The 18,637-nt window shown below is 34.2% G+C and overlaps 1 protein-coding gene and 1 long non-coding RNA gene across 3 annotated transcripts; both read right to left on the bottom strand.

Annotated features, from left to right (window-relative positions):
* Nucleotides 2,045-5,809, bottom strand: LOC109727600 (protein UPSTREAM OF FLC-like). 2 transcript variants are annotated; one of them, XM_020257759.1, is made up of 6 exons: nt 5,066-5,809; nt 4,910-4,979; nt 4,710-4,825; nt 3,390-4,347; nt 2,495-2,780; nt 2,045-2,378 (listed from the first exon to the last, which is right to left on the bottom strand). In XM_020257759.1, exons 1-6 carry the CDS (start codon nt 5,298-5,300, stop codon nt 2,325-2,327), a joined length of 1,719 nt encoding a protein of 572 aa, XP_020113348.1. In that variant the 5' UTR covers nt 5,301-5,809; the 3' UTR covers nt 2,045-2,324. The 2 variants fall into 2 exon arrangements, with proteins under 2 accessions (XP_020113348.1, XP_020113347.1); XM_020257758.1 differs by having other exon boundaries at nt 2,475-2,780; nt 5,066-5,808.
* Nucleotides 17,329-18,637, bottom strand: LOC109726942. The gene is made up of 2 exons (XR_002220657.1): nt 18,562-18,637; nt 17,329-17,871 (listed from the first exon to the last, which is right to left on the bottom strand). It is a non-coding gene; the product is annotated as an uncharacterized LOC109726942 (long non-coding RNA).

Raw genomic sequence — 18,637 nt, forward strand, 5'->3', positions numbered from 1 at the left:
ATACCAGCACAACTCTCTCTCTCTCTCTCTCTCTCTCTCTCTCTATATATATATATATATATATATATATATATATATATATATAATTGAGGAATTGAGCTAGAATATTTTTAGAAGCACCAAGGACTTGGTGCTTCTAGGTTTCTAATCCTTGAATCTACTCCTTGATTACTAATAGTCTTTGGATTAAACACTATTCCACCTACCATCACTTACCACCACCTGCCACCATCATCTTAACCCTACATGTTTTCATCCAATGGCTAAAAACTCAAAAGCACCACTCTCTTAGAGTTGTGCTTTTGAAAGTATTCTAACTCAACTCTATATACATATATAGGTGGGGAGAGAGATGGGAGAGGCTTTGGGGGATACGTGTGACTCTGAGATCCTCCAAACTCTCCTTAAATGTAGAAAGAAGAATAGAATAGAATAGAAAAGATGTATCTAATATCACCCCATAAACCATATATATATTCACAAATCAATAGTCTATGGTGCACCAGGTGCACCAAAAGTAGCCCGAGTATACGTGCGGGATAGTAGAATAAGTCGATGGACATTAGTGTATAGTAATAAATAAATAATAATAAATTTGGGTGATCCTTTTTAACTAGGGGTCTCAATGTAACGCGTCTTCTGAATTTTCAACCAATCAAGCTACGCCACGTGTACACAAGCTTCACCGACACATTTGGCTTTGTACCACATCGGCTGTTAAAGGAAACGTGTGGAGCCACTAGGCCCTGTAAAAAGGGGGACCCGTGGGCCCCACGAAGCCATTTTCTGCGGACCGGGTGTATGGGCCATCAGGAAGGCTCGTGGCCTAGATCAACGGCCCAGATCGTACGGGGTGGGTTCGTTGGCCCACCATCTCCCCACGTGGAGAGTAGACCTTCTAGTTATCTCCACCGTCCATCTCACGAACTAACACAAATTTTTAAAGCAAACACAAATTTTAAAGCAAATGGACGGGAGGACGTGTTCACTTACGCAGCCTCACGCCAAATTTTGAAATAAAAAAAACTTCTTTAAATTTACATATATATATATATATATATATATATATATATATATATATATGGCTGTATTATATTACAGAAAACTCCCTATCAAAACTCAATTTTTAACTTTTCTTCCTTGTTATTTAAAAACCTACACTTTGTCCCTTGTAAAATAAAAAATATTCACTTCACCTCTTACTATTAATGATCCGTTAGTGTTCCGTTTATAAAATATTATTATATATTTTTTATGCCAAAAATATCCTCAGCCTTCTTTTCTGTTGTCAAAAAATGATGAGGAGCAAAATAGTCATTTTGTCATCACAGTTTACACCATACCTCCTATGACTATTTTTTACGGTGTACCTCTTGTGACTATTTTTTATTTTATAAGGAGATAAAGTATAGATTTTTAAATGACTGGAAAAAAAAAATCGAATTTTGATAGAAAAGTTTTCTATAATTTAGCCTATAAATATTTTAGAGTAGTTTTTTAATTAGTTTTTTATTCCTTATATATTTTTTATAGTTAAGTCTCATACGAAAAGTTAAAACTCTTTGTTAGTATGTCAATTTAAACTCTCAACGAATTTTAGCCCAAACTTCTTCCCGACATCGACTTTTTCAAATTTCTTACAAAATACCGAAGCCGAAAGGTCGATCTTTGTACGATTCACGATTTTAGTGTCGAAACAAACACTGTCGAACTCATTCAATATATCGTCAATGAAAACATCCAAATTAAGGGGCCATAATAAATACATGTAGCTATCAAACTAGTTGGCATTGATTGACCACATTAAGAAGGGCCACCACCACTTTTGCTTATATGGTTGTGTAGAGGATATTGTTAGGTATTAGAGTGGCTCCAAATAGATCATGCACAAAAGATCGAAATTCTGCAAGAATCTGATAATAGGGTTTACCTTAATGATTGATTGCTAATAGCCAATTTGACACTGTTTACGGATCTTAAAGCATTCTTCTCCAGATCACTAATGAAGCTCATTTTATGCCATTACCATTCACTAGATCTAATGTACTCAAAAAGGGTCAACTGGCCTTGAAATTAATTAATCTGGAATTAAGAAAAAACTAGCAAAACAATCATAGAGCTTTACAAGACTCTATTTAGAAAGAAAGTAAATTCATAAAAGAATTGAATGGCACTCACAAGTTACAGCCACTTTTTGACAATAGCAAAACAACTTTTCTTCAAGATCAGCTATGTGAAGAAAACCAACATACAGGGGTGGGGTGAAAAAGAAAAAGAAAAAAGAAGAAAGTAAAAGAGTGGCTCCTCACAGTGATTCTGAGCTATCATAGCTTTCGTCGCAACTGGATTTGATTATAACCCGAGCACCAGAAGCAAGCCTGCAATAGTAAGATTAAGCAATCTCAATCAAAACATATACGGGAAAGTAAAACAAAAACCGCGGTTACCAAAACATCTATGGGTATGACACTCAACTTTCTTCGATCTTGATCACCTTTTCCTTCTCCTCCTTGAAGGACTCTAACCTCCTCGACGAACCTTTCGCAGAGGAAGAATCGGTTATTCTTTTACTTCCGCCCTTCGATGAACAGAGAGGGGAGGATTGGCCACTGCACTCTGGCACGGCCGAGGAGTTTCCCGCGTCGGAGATAGGTGAACGAATCGTTTCGTTTCTTGCTGATCGGCATGATGCCATTTTCATTGCTCGAGGGAGACACTTGACACTTGACGAGTCCGCTAGGTTTTCTTTGTTTCCTTTAGAGTCAGGTATTTTGGAGGTTCTGCATTATGTTTAACATATTTATTGCAGTTAAGACATATGTGGATTGATCAAATCAAAAACTCTGGGGATTGTACGAGTCTATACATCAAGAGAAATTGTCGAAGGGGACTATATATACAGTAATTACCGGTCTGAAAAGGGTTTATAGCTCTCGCCACGCAACACGTGTATATGGCATATCCAGGGTGGCATCATATAAAGATAGTGTTTGATATTGAAATATGAGGATGGTACTCACGGTCGACACTTTCAACAAAAGCCTCATTCACTGGTCTCCTTACTAGTATTTTGTCTATGCATATTTTACAACTGATATGAGATCTAAAGCAGGTAGCTAGAGATCACTAATTGGACGAGAATCGCAGATATATGCAGCTTTACTCGTGAATAAAAATGTTAATCTTATCAGTTACCTAGAGCTTAGAAAAGTAGTACTAGAAAGTAATAGCTTAAGAGAAAGAGATAAAAATGATGAAATCTACAACTAGTATGGAGGGTGCAACATACTCAAGTACCATGTGTTTGGTTAAAATTTATGTAATCAAAGGAGAGCCAACTAAAGGAGAGGCTCTTAAGTTGTAGCATAAATACAGAAATTTAGAATTACCTGTCCTCGTCAAAGGACGAAGATCGCTTTAGAATAGGCACCCCGGCCTCTCCCTCCTTGTGCCTCTTAGTCTCAAGCAAGCTCCCGCTAAAATATTCTGCCCCTTCAAGCCTCATTCCCATCATCCTTGGCTTCTCCGAGAAGCCATCCATATCTCCCACCATCATCGAAGTAGAAAAAAATGGAGAGGGGAAGTTCATATGAGTGAACCTCGGCCTATAAGTCGGAACAAGCCCAAAACTTCGGTGATCCTTAACAGATATCGACCCACATGTAATCAAATGCATGAGCAAATTCGTTGCCCTTAGCCTTGACGCGACAGGGACATAAACCTCCTCCTCTTCTAATATCCTAAAACTATTCCTCTTGCTTGCTTCAGCTCTTATTAGAGATTCCAAAGTATCTATTCTCCCACCCGAAGAAACACTAGATGACGTTAGCGGCGGCGATGATTCAATGATCATCTCTGGCTGTTCGTTCGATCTTGGGGTACGTTTAGGGTCCCTTTCTTGGAAATCCAACGGCCCATCATCTGTGGAAACTCCGGTGGTGCGAGTTTCCGCTTGAACAGGGTTCTTCCCTTTTCGATCGTCTGTTTGAGTGGAGGCATCTTGAGCACCGACTGGCTTGTAGATTCTGTACTCTGTCGGACTGAGGGAGCTTGTTCTTGATGAGGGGGCAGTTCTTCCTTTGGGTTCGGGAGAGAAGTTTCCAGAAGAACCGGAGCGAGGAGTGTGGCATGGCTCATCTTCTCGAAGAGTGGAAGGAGGTGGTGATGGTGGAGTAGGAGGCGGCGGTGGCAATGGTGATGGTGGGGGAAGTTTTGTTCCCTCAACTAAAATTGTGGGGGAGGAAGAAGAAGAGCAAACTTCTTGGTTTCTACATGAAGTTGGGGATTCCTGTTGCGGTTGTTTTGAATTCTCGATCTTGGTGTTGCTTGCGCCATGGTGTTGTCGATCTACAAAAGAAAATGGAAAGGAAATTTTAAGGCTATTCATATGCCATTTGTCCTAAACCCTCACCGTTCTGCGAGGACGCGGGTGCAATGCCTACGCTCAAAAGTTTGATACCCTCATCACATTTCAATAGGTCACATCCCCATCTCTTCGACTCTTAGTTCATGTATATCGTGCACATAGAATTGGGGTGGAATTGGGGTGTTAAGTCTATTTCTAAGCAGTTTCCTATAAAAGCGATAGTTTAGGTACCGCCGGGAAAGAGAGAGATCTAAGTAGAGAAATATTAAAGTGTTCTTCTCGGTTTCCTCTTCAAAATGAGGAATTAGTAGACATGACAAAATCGAGGCAATTCGTCGAGTACCTGGCGGGGATCGATCCAACAATTCGGAACCTTTGAGAATGTACTCATTGCCCTGCGCGGGGTGAACCAAATCGTCCTCCGACAAATCGTGCCACACAAATCCATTCTTATAGCTCCTGCACAATTGATCCCATGAACCAAATTCACCACCAGTTAATGCACAAAATTAGGGTTTTAACCATGATCTTCCTCCCAATTACCTCTTACAAGACCACGAGTACATCGCCGCCATGCCCTTCCCTCTCAGCGCATTGAGCCGAATAATCACATCTGCAACCAAAACAACACAGAACCCAAATCAAAAGCCCAAAGCAAAACAAATCAAAGTCCCCACCTTTACACTACAAACCAACTACCTCTCAAGTATAGGGCCTCGGAGGAGGAGGACAATGGGACCTCCATGAAGTGCGGGTGCTCGAGATGGCGATTGCGGCAGAGGTAATACACAACAGGGACCTTCTTCGGCTGCGGCGACTGCGAATGCTGCTTCGGCATCGCCATCGCCATCGGCGGCGGCGGCTGCGGCTCCACCCAAACCCTAGTCCGTTCGGGGCTCGATCGCGCCCCGTATCTCCTCATCCTCCCCTCCATCCTCCCACCACCTTCGGCTACCAAAAAACTAGGGCTTTGAAGATAAAAGGAGGCGCCTTTCCTCTACATATCAACTTCCTACGAGATCTAGGCAATAATTCGAGCAAATGCCGTGCAATTAAAGCAGAAAAATTGGGGGAAAAGATGCGGCGGAGGAGGAAGAAGAGGACGCACTCAACCAACTTGATGGGCGAGGGGAATTAATGGGTGGTGGTACGATTGCTACTGGATTTCGCTTGTGTTTATGGTGGGGGAATGGGTTCGGGAGAAGGGATTAAAAAAAAAGAGAGCTTGGGGTGCGAAATGTGCATAGGAGGGGAGTGTGCGTACGTACGTGAGATTAAAGAAGGGATTTTTATGGTGGTCGAGAGGAGAAGTGTGCAGAGAGATGAGAGAGAGACGAGGAGGAGAGTTGGGGGAAGGGAACAAAAAGGGGGAGAGAGAGAGAGAGGGAGAAGTGTGAGAAAGTGATTGAAGCGTTGCTCTCATGTTCTCTTCCCCATGTGGCCATGTGTCTCTCTTTTAAGGAGGTCAAGTACAAGCTCTCCCATGGGAGGGAGATCCCAAAGGGCACACCTATTTGTCCCCCTACTTAAAAAAAAAAAAAAACTTCAAATATATTTTTTCTCATTTTAGTATCCTGTGATTTAAATTTTATCAAGTTAGTACCGCATGATTTTGCACTTTTTTATTTTAGTACCCTGTGATTTAAAGTGTATCAAGTTAGTACCATGTGGTTTCGTACTTTATCACTTTAGTATCCTGTAGTTTAAAAATCACATGGTACTAACTTGATACACTTTAAACCACAGGGTACTAAAGTGAGAAAGTGCGAAACCACAGAGTACTAATTTGATACACTTTAAACCGTAAGGGTACTAAAATAAAAAAGTACGAAACCACAGAAAGGATTTTTTGAAATTTTTCCTTAAAAAAAATAGTTAATTTACCAACTGTTTGTACCCAACTCAGTTGACTGAGAACTCTCATAATAATTAATATTAAAATTTGACTAAATTACAAAAAAAAAATTTGTAAATATTTATTTTTTATTTTTTTAGATTTTTTAAAAAATTATATTTTACTTTCTTAAAATTTTAAGTTGTTACATTTAGGCCTCCTCCATTAGAGTTTCATCACTATTCCGTTTATTTTTTATATTTTATATCGAAAATATATCTTTCAAAATGACAGAAATATATTAAAATTTTATTATTTTTTCTTATAGGAGAAGTCAGAGTAATTTGGTCATTTTGCCCTATCCATTAATACCGTAGTCCTTGAAAATAAATTTCTGAAATTTTAATAGGCAAAATATAAATTTTTGAAAGTTAGAAAGAAAAAGTGAAAAAAGGAATATTCATAGGAGGGTTTTCTGTAATTTAACCTTAAAATTTTTAAATTTAAAATTTAATTATTTTATATTTTTATTTGACTTTATTTTTTAAAAATAAACGAACGGATTGTTTACCCTTTTTTCTGTCAAAAATAACAAAATTTCAATTTGTCTAGTTATATTGTAGGATATAAGAAAATTAATTTTAATTTTTTTTTTAATTGCTTCTGAGTTCAGCATAATCCCATGTACCAAATTAAAACATTTACTTTTAGAACTAGATTAACCTTTAACTTCTTATTATAACTACAACTATAAATTTATTAATATTCTTATGCAAAATTGTAAATGAATATAGTAGTATAAGTAGGACCAAATAAATTTCTTAAAATTTTTATAAGTTACTGTTATGGCCGAGATTTGGCAGCTAGAATATATCAAACGAATTTGAAAAATTAATAGTGGCATTATTTTTCAAGAATAAATATAAAAATATATTTTACTACCGTTTGGTTCGGGGTTAAGTAAAAACTTGTTATTTCAGGAATACAGTTAAGTTCAGGGTTAAGATAGGATTAGAGTAATTTTATGTTTGGTTGAGAATTGAGTTTAGTCCAGATATAGATAAAATAATATTTGATTGGAATAGGTGGGATAAGAAGGATAATGGATAAAATAGTATTTTGTTTGGTTGGAATAGCAAGGTGTGGTGGGGTGGGGTAGGGTGGAGCCTCCCATATTGAGTGTTTAGAAATAACTTCGGGCTTAAGGGGTTATTCCACCCCTCCGAACCAAACGGATGCTCAGTGTTTGGTTAGGGGATAGGGATAGGAATAGGCCCTTATCCCCCTCTTTATACTCAAATGCTAATTTTTTATCCGAGAATAGTAGTTCTCAGTTATCCCCACCAACACCTTCATTTTTTATATAAAACTATTTAAAGTTATTCTTATTCCCGGGAACAATCTAATTTTCATCCAAACACTATTTTTCTTATCCCCATACTTGTACTTATCATTATAATAGCTAGTTCTTACTTATATCCGAACCAAACGGATGCTTAAAGAATAATCAGAATGCCGACACGTCAACAGAGTACATAAAAGACAGTAAAACTCACGGATAAGTAGATAGACAACAATATCCAATGAATTTATCTTACTGTCCTCATTGGAATGGGGGGCAATTTGGGGGTACACCAAGCATTTTTCTTTTTCCTTAAAATAGTTGGGAAGCTTTGGTTGTTGTTAAAGCAATTAATGAGCACAGCTACTGTTGTTTGCTTCTTTATTAGATTGAAGATTGTTCCAATCCTTGGTTGGCTTTGTCAGGCTTTTCTTACTTTTTGGCTATCTATTCTCTTCTTTGGATTAAAATTATTAAAAAATTTAATATTTTTAGAATTAAATTTGATTTTATCAAAGTTTGTGTATTATATCTAGCTAGGATTTAGACTTTTTTTTTATTTTGATAATATCAAAATTAGGTTTAGAAATTACCAATTCCCAATTATCAGGCCAAAAAAAACATACTTTGCAATGGATAGATTGCAGTGGTACAATTGAGTGACTTTGTTCAAGAGGTTAAATTTTACATAAAGTTCAATTGACCATGGCATCCTCTGTAGTTGTTGTCGGATCGTTGGCGCTAACTATTAATTTCAAAAATTCGAGCTATTAGAAATACGCAACCAATTCACTTAAAGCGTATTAGATACCGCGTCCACGGATCTCGATTGCGACTCGGCCCGTCCAGCCTCACGCCACTTCGAATATTACTCGGCTCGCCCAGCCTCATGCCATTTCGAATATGACTCGGCCCAACATGACCTTCCGCCACAGGGCAAGTTGCTGGTCCATTTAAGTCAACAATTATTTTCCACTTTAAACTCGTCTTATTTTGTCAATCACTTTTATCTTCCCAATAGATCTCAAATTAAAATCTTACTAATTTGCAAACTAAAAATTATTTCACAAATTTTTTTTAAAAAAATCGGGATTTCGCATGGTGAAAATATTGATGCGAGTTTTTTAGGTATCAAAATCAAAAGCATCATTTTAAAATTTACTCAGGAAATAAAAAAAATCCATGGTACAATTGTTATTTCTTCGTAAACTTATTTAAAAAACAAATAAAAAGTAGTCAATGAGTATCAAAAATAAGATCTAAATCTTAGTTGCATGTAACTTACGTACAAAAAATAAAAGCATTTTTGAAACATTTGTACTGTCAAAGACAATTAATAGATAAGAACGTATAAAATTTATTCGAACTATGAACTATTTTAAATTTATTATTCGATATGATATTTTAACTTTAAAATTTAAGTTAATTTCTTACTTTAATAAATTTATAGTTGCTAAAATTATGTGAATATACTAACCAACCTTGTAATAATAAGCAACTTATTCAAATTTTAAAGTTAAATTATCATTAATTGACTCAACTCAAAACAGATTGAAAGTTGGACAATAACATTAAAATTTTAAAATTTTGAAATATTAAACAGTGGATTCAAAATCATTCATAATTCAGATAAATTTTTTTACCCTACTAATTTCAAATTTCAAATGCAAATGTCCTGTACAGAGCAGCAGCGTACATACGGATGGTGCTAATTAAGCATTCATTGCAACATTAATGAGAAGTTATTGTTGGTCATAATTAATGACTTGTTATGTAAGTATTTGTAAATTTTTGTTTCCAAACATGTTTAAACTTTTTTCTAAGATATTTGTAGGTCACATGTGTGGATCGCAAGCGCCAACAAACTATCCCAAAAACACATACTTATAAGAAGAGCGCACTCATCGCACTTAAAAGCTCAGCTACGACGCACCTCCATTCAATTTATTAGATTCGCCCAACTCAATTTATTAAACAAAATGTTTAACCTATTTTATTTTAATAATAAATAGCGAACAACACGTACCAACATTTTCTCGCCTGGGAACTAGATTTAGTCTCAATTATATTGCCTTAGAAATATACACGTACAAATTTTTTTTAGACAACGAGAAGGGTAAAGTACTATATCTATTCACTCTAACATGTAAATAAATTAAATTGAAAAGTTTTTAACTTAGCTAAATGGATATGGAACTCACAATACCATTTATTTTTATCTGCATGAAATATAATATAGCATATTGAATTATATAAGTATCATAATATAATATTATGATTATGGTTATTAGTATTGAAATCAGAAATAAAAATAAACATCACAAATATTCATAATTGAAAAATGTTACATATATACACTGTTAATTAGGCGTAAATCTTACACCTATTAAATCTTACGATTTCATAAAAGAAATCCAAAAAAGGAAAAAAAATGATATGACTAATTAAGAGATAAAAATTCTTAGATGAACATAATGTACCTTTTGGCTAAAATACAGATAAATATTTATTTTTTTTATTTTTTTCCTTGATTTTCAAAAATTTATATTTTACTCACTCAAATTTTCAAGACAATGCATTTGGCCTCCCCATCCATATTAGTTCTGTCACTATTCCATCTTTTTTATGTATAATTTATTAAAAAAATATTTTTTCTTATAAAATGAGTAAAAATAATTTGGTTATTTTCTCCCTCTTCTTTAACAACATAACACTCTTTAAATATTTTAAAATTCTAAAATAACAATATATAAAATTTTAAAACTTAGAAGAATAAGTAAACAAAATAAACATTTATAAAATTTTTGTAATTTTTTTTTAAAATTTTAATTGCTCTTTCAGATTAGGATTGGGGAACACATAACCAATAATTTAAGCCTGCATACGACAGGGCTCTTTTGAAAAGTGCAGGGAAAAAAAGAAAGGAGCAGTACAAAGCGTGACGTTGAACAAACATGTTTCGTTGGAAGGATTGGACGTGTAGCTACAGCCTACAGCAGCTCCTTTTTGTGTTGGATTTGGACTTTGCACGCAACTCATTGCCCCTCTTTTTTAGCGTTTTTAGCCGCTTCAGTGTACGCATTAGGTGTTCTTACACTGCATGCACGAAGACAATGTCACGTTCTCATTACAGTTGAGTTCACTCATCGCTAGCTAATTTTGTGTGTCTGTGTGTGTGTACTGGAATGTGGATTAAACACTTTAAGTAGCTTATCCAGATCTTAAGATGGCATGCATTTGTCTAGTGTGGACCACACCTTATGATAATCCTAATTATATTTGGTATAACTTCACCGAACCTGTGTTATGCTAACACCCTCTACTAACTTTTTTTTGTAGAAAGTAATAGACTGATTTGTCACTAGGGATGGTAATCTAGTTCGTTGTTCGTGAGTCGGCTCGTCTTTTACTTGAAATGAGCTCAAGATTGGCTCGCTAGTTTAGTAAACGGGCCGAACACGAGTTGAACTTTTCGGTTTGTTTAATAAATGAGCCAAACACGAGCTGAATTTTTCGACGGGTTACTTTAACGAGCCAACTCGCTCGTGTTCGGCTCGTTGACACCCCTACTTGTGATAGAATTAGTGTTGAACTTGGTAAAATGTCGAATTAACTTAATGTGTGAAACTGTGAACTACTGAAATCAAAAGATAGAGAGTTGAGGGATCTCGATGAAGTAAAAAGCCCTCGTACAATATTGGGTCTTAGTGTTGGGCTATTTGGGCCTAAGAAGCCCTATATTGTTTAATTTTAGGCCCTATATTGTTTAATTATTAGTAGTGTAAGTTTCGTTACAAAATGGGCCGCAGCATATGGTAATGGCCCTAAATACCAGGCTAAGTGGGCCCAATGGGCCCATATTTCTGATTGAATTACTTTAGTTTAGTCATCGTCCTTTTCTCCGGGCGCGTCGCATATGGGTTATGGAGCCCCGATATATATAGAGGGAAAACTGCAAATACCCGCCCATAAGTTTCCACTATATTACTTTAGTACTTAATGATTTGAAGTGTGCTACTTTATGAAGTTAAACGTACCGTATCTATCGCATCATATCGTGACAATAAGATATCAGCACGATATAATTTCTATACCGATGATATAACTTAAAATTTTATTTCTTACATTAGTAAGTAATTTTCTTAATAAAATTTAAAAGATTTGATAAAGATGTATAACAAATAATTTAAATATTTTGTTGCTAAAAAAAATAAATATTTTATATTATTATGTGTCGGCACAAAAGAATTTTTTTGACCAGCACACATCGGCACAACTCGGCACGCACCGTGTCGTACCGTGCCGGCAAGTTTCCGGCACGACCCCGTGCCACGGCACTTAAATCCTTGCAATANGACAAACAAAATTATAGATACTAAACTAATACACTTTAAATTATGAGATATTAAAGTGAAAATGTGTTAAATAACATGCAGTTCTTTAAAATTTTTTATATACAAGAGAGAAATGCTAAAGGGAATGCTCGTTCTTATTCTTATATTTTATTTTATTTTTTAAAATATTATAATTAATTTTGTGTAACTAATAAAAAAAATAATTTACTGAAAAACAAAAAACAATAGTATTTTTTTTTATCATCTTATTTATTAGTATAAATTTTTTTAATAAAATAAATAAAAAAAATCTGTACGTCTTAAATGGTTGACTTTCTATCAATTTAGCAATAAAAAAAATTAATTTTTACCTTATGTTTAATCAAGGATTATTTTTAATCTAAAAACCAGTTTCAAGCAAACAAACGAATCAATAGAAACAGGGCCAAACCTAGAGTGAAAGCAAAGGCAAAAGGCCGTGGACAGGATATTTGGTGGACCTTGTGCACCACGTCATTTGTAGACCGCCCAATAAGCGGAGAAAAATTAAACTACAGGTCGCCGTTCGAAGAACTCGGTGGCGGGAAACCACGATTCGCCGACTTCATGTTGGAGAGTCGGTGACGGAGCAGCTCCTGCGCGCCGACTTCAACGGGAAGCTGCAATTCTAGTGACATCCCTTTCAATTTTTATTTTTATTTTTAGTTTTAGTTTTAGTTTTTACTACGATTAATTTGATTAATCAATTAAAAGTTTTATTCTACTCGATAATTTTATTAAATATTAAATATTAACTTTTTTTTTTTGCTAATGCTTAGAAAAGATATTTCAAAATACCGAACTGAATTGTAATTCAGGAAGTAGTAACAAAAGATCCAAAATTGTCAGATCATATTTATTCTCAGTTTAAAGCCATAAAATGCTTTAAATGCTGGGCTTGTCCCACAGAAGCAAAGGCGAAGTACTGGACTTGTTGATATTTTTCTCAATAAGAAGGAAAAAATATATAATTTGCCTAAATTACGATCCATTTGAATCCAACTGCTCAATCTTTTGAAATTTTAAATATATTATCCAATCTTTCAATTTTTTTGATTTGAGTTAATTAACAATATATTAACTTCAAATTTTGAATGTATTGTTTATTTCTACACATTTAATTAGAATATATCATAAAATTTTCACAACTATAAGTTCATTAAAATAGATAATTAGTTTAAATTTTAAGATCAAAATATTATTGACTAATTCAAATCAAACAAATTAAAAGATTGAGTAATAAAATCAAAATTTTGAAAGATTAAATAATCAAATTTAAATGGTTCATAGTTTAAATAAGTTTCATATATTTTTATCTAATAAAAATGTGCTAAATCAACATATTATTAATGTAAAAACAAAGGGAAAACTTCAAAAATCCCCCCGTGGTTTCGCACTTTCTCACTTTAGTATCCTGTGGTTTAAAGTGTATCAATTTGCCCCCCTATGATTTTGTTTTTATCTTTTTGACAGCTTTTTTCTTAATATTTTATTAAATTATATACAAAAAATTTCAAATACCCACTTAGATTTATCGAATATTTATTTTAGTATCCTTTAATTTTAATTTTATCACTAATTTAAGAAAAAATAATAATAAAATTGATACTAAAAAGAGAAAAACGAAATCACAAGGAAACAAATTGACACACTTTAAACTATAAGATACTAATGTGAGAAAGTGCGAAATCATAGGAGGGGTTTTTGAAGTTTTTCCAAAAAAAATCATGATTCATTCGAATGAAAAACATAGACACACAGCCCCTAAACAACAGGGCACCATAAATGAGACCCGTAAACAATTCCTATTACTAACACCCCACCGACTTTTCTAAGTTTTGCTACAAGAAATTTTGTTTTGATACAAGTAAATTTCGTAGGATGAATTAGGGACTTAATTTGAATTAATAATTCCACCTACTACCCATTAATAAATATCAACAACATTAGTAGTATCCTTGGCTAAAAAATTGAAATAACCGTAAAAAAATTAATGCCAGCTCTTCCGATTAAACAAGGTAAAATCAAAATAATTAAGAAGTTTTAACAGGAAAACATATAGTTCACAAATTATTTTTAATTTCATACTTGAGGACACACTGCATTTTTAGATCCAATGAACGGTTCTGCCACAGTACTTGCCATTGCAACGGGAAGCACAGAAAAAGATCAACACCATTTCTCATTTACCATTCATAGTAGTAACATACTAACATGTCATGCAAAGTGGAGATGAAACTAAACAAAAATATAGATAAATATAGATAAATATCCGAGTTGTAGCATTGTTTGATTTAACAAAAAAGAAAGGTAATGACCACTCTTTATCTTATTTTAGAATAATGAGGAATGTTAATAGTCGAAAACTATAATGAGAGGTACCTGGGTTTGCAATTACCGAATACATGATCGTCGACGAGAAAACANTTTCTTTTGAGAGAGAGATATGTAGCACGCTATGAACTTGGGTCTCGAGTATCAATCACCAAATCCTTTGCCACTTACTCTAGGGACGGTCGGTTACTACTTTATGAAGTTAAAATTAAAATTTAATAGCCTATCGATACGTATCATATCCATCGTGTCATATCGTGCTAATAAGATATCGGCACAATATAACTCCTGTGTCGATGGTACAATTCAAAATTCTTTATTTTTTAAACTAGTAAGTTTTTTTCTAAATAAAGTTTAAAAGATTTGATAAAGATGCATAATAAATAATTAGAATATTTTATTACTAAAAAAATTAATGTTTTATATCATTATGTGTCAGCACATATATATTTTTTATGATCGGCACACATTGACACGATCTGACATGCATCTTACATTCTTACTATGCTAATAAGCTTTCGGAATGACTCCATACCATGGAAATTAAATTCTTGGTTAAAACTACCTGATAGTAAAGTAAAAAAATGAGTAAACCACAATTCACAGGAGTAGGTATTTAAAGTTTCTTCTACACACTTCAAGGGAGAAATTAACGGAGGATCTGACAGAAAAAATAAAATAAAATAAAATTATAGATACTAAAATAATATATTTTAATTTATAGTATAAGATACTAAAGTGAAAAAGTGTTAAATCACATGGGGACCTTTAACATTTTTTAATATATAAGAGAGAAAAGCTAAAGGGAATGCTGGTTTTTATTCTTATATTTTATTTTATTTTATTTTTTAAAATATTATAGTTAATTTTGTCTAACTAATAAAAAAATAATTTACTGAAAAAACAAAAAATAATAGTACTTTTTTTATCATCTTATTTATTACTATAAATTTTTTAAATAAAAAAATATCTGTTCGTCTCAAATTGTTTGACTTTCTATCAATTTAGCAATAAAAAGATAATAATTTTTACCTTGTGTTTAATCAAAAATTATTTTTAATCTAAAAACCAGTTTCAAGCAAACAAACGAATCAATATAAACAGGGCCAAACCTCAAGTGAAAGCAAAGGCAAAAGGCCGTAGACAGAATCTTTTGTGGACCCTGTGCACCACGTCATTTGTGGACCGCCCAATAAGCGGAGGAAAATTAAACTCCAGGTCGCCGTTCGAAGAACTCGGTGGCGGGAAACCACGATTCGCCGACTTCATGTCGGAGAGTCGGTGGCGAAGCAGCTCCTGCGCGCCGACTTCAACGGGAAGCTGCAATTCTAGCGACATCCCTTTCAATTTTTATTTTTATTTTTAATTTTCGTTTTTTACTTCGATTAATTTGATTAATCAATTAAAAGTTTTATTCTACTCGATAATTTTATTAAATATTAAATATTAACTTCTTTTTTTTTTTGCTAATGCTTAGAAAAGATATTTTAAAATACCGAACTGACTTAATTGTAATTCAGGAATTAGTAACAAAAGATCCAAAATTGTCAGATCATATATATTCTCAGTTTAAAGCCATAAAATGCTTTAAATGCTGGGCTTGTCCCACAGAAGCAAAGGCGAAGTACTGGCTTTGTCGATATTTCTCAATAAGAAGGGAAAAATATATAATTTGCCTGAATTATGGTCTATTTGAATCTAACTGCTCAATCTTTTGAAAATTTAAATTTATTATCCAATCTTTCAATTTTTTTGATTTGAGTCGATTAATAACACATTAACTTCAAATTTTAAATGTTTTGTTTATTTCTACACATTTAATTAGGACATATCATAAAATTTTCACAACTATAAGTTTATTAAAATAGATAATTAGTTTAAATTTTAAGATCAAAATATTATTGACTAATTCAAATCAAACAAATTGAAAGATTGAGTAATAAAATTAAAATTTTAAAAGATTAAATAGTCAAATTTAAATGGTTCATAGTTTAAATAAGTTTCATATATTTTTATCTAATAAAAATGTGCTAAATCACGATATTATTAATGTAAAAAAAAAAAAAAAATTCATGATTCATTCGAATGAAAAACATAGAAACTGAGCCCCTAAACAACAGGGCATCATAAAAGAGACCCGTAAACACTTCCTATTGCTAACACCCCACCGACTTTTCTAAGTTCTGCTACAAGAAATTTTGTTTTGATACAAGTAAATTTCGTAGGATGAATTAGGGACTTAATTTGAATTAATAATTCCACCTACAACCCATTAATAAATATCAACAACATTAGTAGTATCCTTCGCTAAAAAATTGAAACAACAGTAAAAAAAATCAATGCCAGCTCTTCCGATTAAACAAGGTAAAAGCAAAATAAATAAGAAGTTTTAACAGGAAAACATATAGTTCACAAATTATTTTTAATTTCATACTTGAGGAAACTCTGCATTGTTAGGTCCAATGAACGGTTCTGCCACAGTACTTGCCATTGCAACGGGAAGCACAGAAAATGATCAACACCATTTCTCATTTACCATTCATAGTAGTAACATACTAACATGTCATGCAAAGAGATGAAACTCAACAAAAATATAGATAAATATCCGAGTTGTAGCATTGTTTGCATTGTTTGATTTAACGAAAAAGAAAGGTAATGACCACTCTTATCTTATTTTAGATTAATGAGGAATGTTAATAGTCGAAAACTATAATGAGAGGTACCTGGGTTTGCAATTACTGAATACATGAATACATGATCGTCGACAAGAAAACACTTGGCCTAATTTGATGCACTTTTGCTCGTGCTTCATCAGCAGCAGGCCCTATTAAGGCATCATTTAAAAGGAAAAAAAAAAAATCTAGTACCGCAGCATAAAGCACAAAAAAAGATTGATAATAGAAGATCCAATTGATGCTTCGGAGGATATCTTTGATAGTGCACTTGCTAACAACACTGCTCAAAACATCAATATATCAAATAACACCATACCATACAGTAAAACCCAAACAGATGGCATATCATGATACTCACTCCACTCACATCATTTTAAACTTTCCCGCTCCAGGGATCGCGAGCATAAATCACAATAAGAAGAACATGCTTTCATTCCAAATACAAATAGGGCAAATAACCCCAAAGTGCCACAAGCAGAAAAAAAATGAAATAAGATGCAACAGAACCAGCTCCTCTCATTCTCTTAAATAAAACGAGAGGATCCTATGTTTTCAAGCATTACACACCAAATAAAAGCTACAAAACTAGGTCCAGCACTAAGCAGTTTAACACATGCAGTAGAAATCAGCATAGAGTCAAACATCAGTTCTTACAGTTAGAAACTAACTCATGTCTCGATGTCCTGATTCAAAAGACCAAATAGACAACGTTTACCTGGCGTAGCCATTTGTCCGACGGACGTAGCCTCTATCCGGACTTCTGTATGGAGAATACGGTAAAGATCTTGACCTTTCCCTTCGTGACCTGCTACTGTAGGGTGATCTGCGAGGCGGAGGGGAATAGTCACGGCCGCCACGATAGGGTGAGCGCCTTGGAGATCTACGGTAGCCACCGCCAAAATCATCGCGACCATAGCCTCCACGATATCTTCCGCCATAGCGGTAACCTCCCAAAAGAAAAAGGAGGTAGATGAGTGAAGTCGACCAAAAAATATACATGAAGAACAAATGAAGGCACATGGGGGGAAAAACCAGAAGAAGGTTCATGTACAGCCTGCTTTGTTTGGGTAGAGTTTCAAACAAAAGTGTTATTCTTAGGCATAGTTTGGTAATGTAGTGGTTAAAAGCACCATTTCTATACCATAAAAGGCCTAAAATTTTTAAAATGCTTTCAATTTTCTGTTCTTTTACACTATAAAAATTGAGGTTGCAGCCGCCACCGGAGAAGCATGAGTCCGGTGGCGGTTGCAATTATAATTTTAAACCATAAGAGAGGAAGTATTGTACATGCTCTCAATTTTTTTTGGGTCTTCCATGTTCCTAAAAATGGTGCTTTTACCCACCACATTACCTGACTATGCCTTAGAAAGAAACTGGAAGAAGCACTAATAACTTCTTCATTAGAATCAAACAGTATTTGGTACAGTAGCAGCAGAGGTTTCAAATTGGACCATCTGTATGTAAGGCCCAAAAGCTCATTGTGCTTTCACAACAAAGAAAAAGTTCCTAACTGTTTGCAAAATGCCTAGCTACCGCTCTCTCGTGTAGAGAAGTTTCACTAGAAGCTAGGGCAAATTTGCACCTAAATCGTCAGCGATTATCAGGCTGGACTGAAGGAAAAAAGAAAAACAACTCACTGTCTCGAGGATTCTTCAAGCCCAGGTAGTTTCCAGGTGTAGGGGTCCGTGGGCGCCCTCTCCTCGACTGAAAAAA

Source organism: Ananas comosus, linkage group 22 (genome assembly GCF_001540865.1).
Source record: "Ananas comosus cultivar F153 linkage group 22, ASM154086v1, whole genome shotgun sequence".
NCBI lineage: Eukaryota > Viridiplantae > Streptophyta > Magnoliopsida > Poales > Bromeliaceae > Ananas > Ananas comosus.

Coding starts and splice junctions, on each gene's coding strand:
- LOC109727600 (XM_020257758.1), bottom strand. CDS start 5,300: ATGGAGGGGAGGATGAGGAGATACGGGGCGCGATCGAGCCCCGAACGG. Junction 4,980..5,065: donor CGAGGCCCTATACTTGAGAG/GTAGTTGGTTTG, acceptor TTTTGGTTGCAG/ATGTGATTATTCGGCTCAAT. Junction 2,781..3,389: donor TCGTCCTTTGACGAGGACAG/GTAATTCTAAAT, acceptor AACATAATGCAG/AACCTCCAAAATACCTGACT.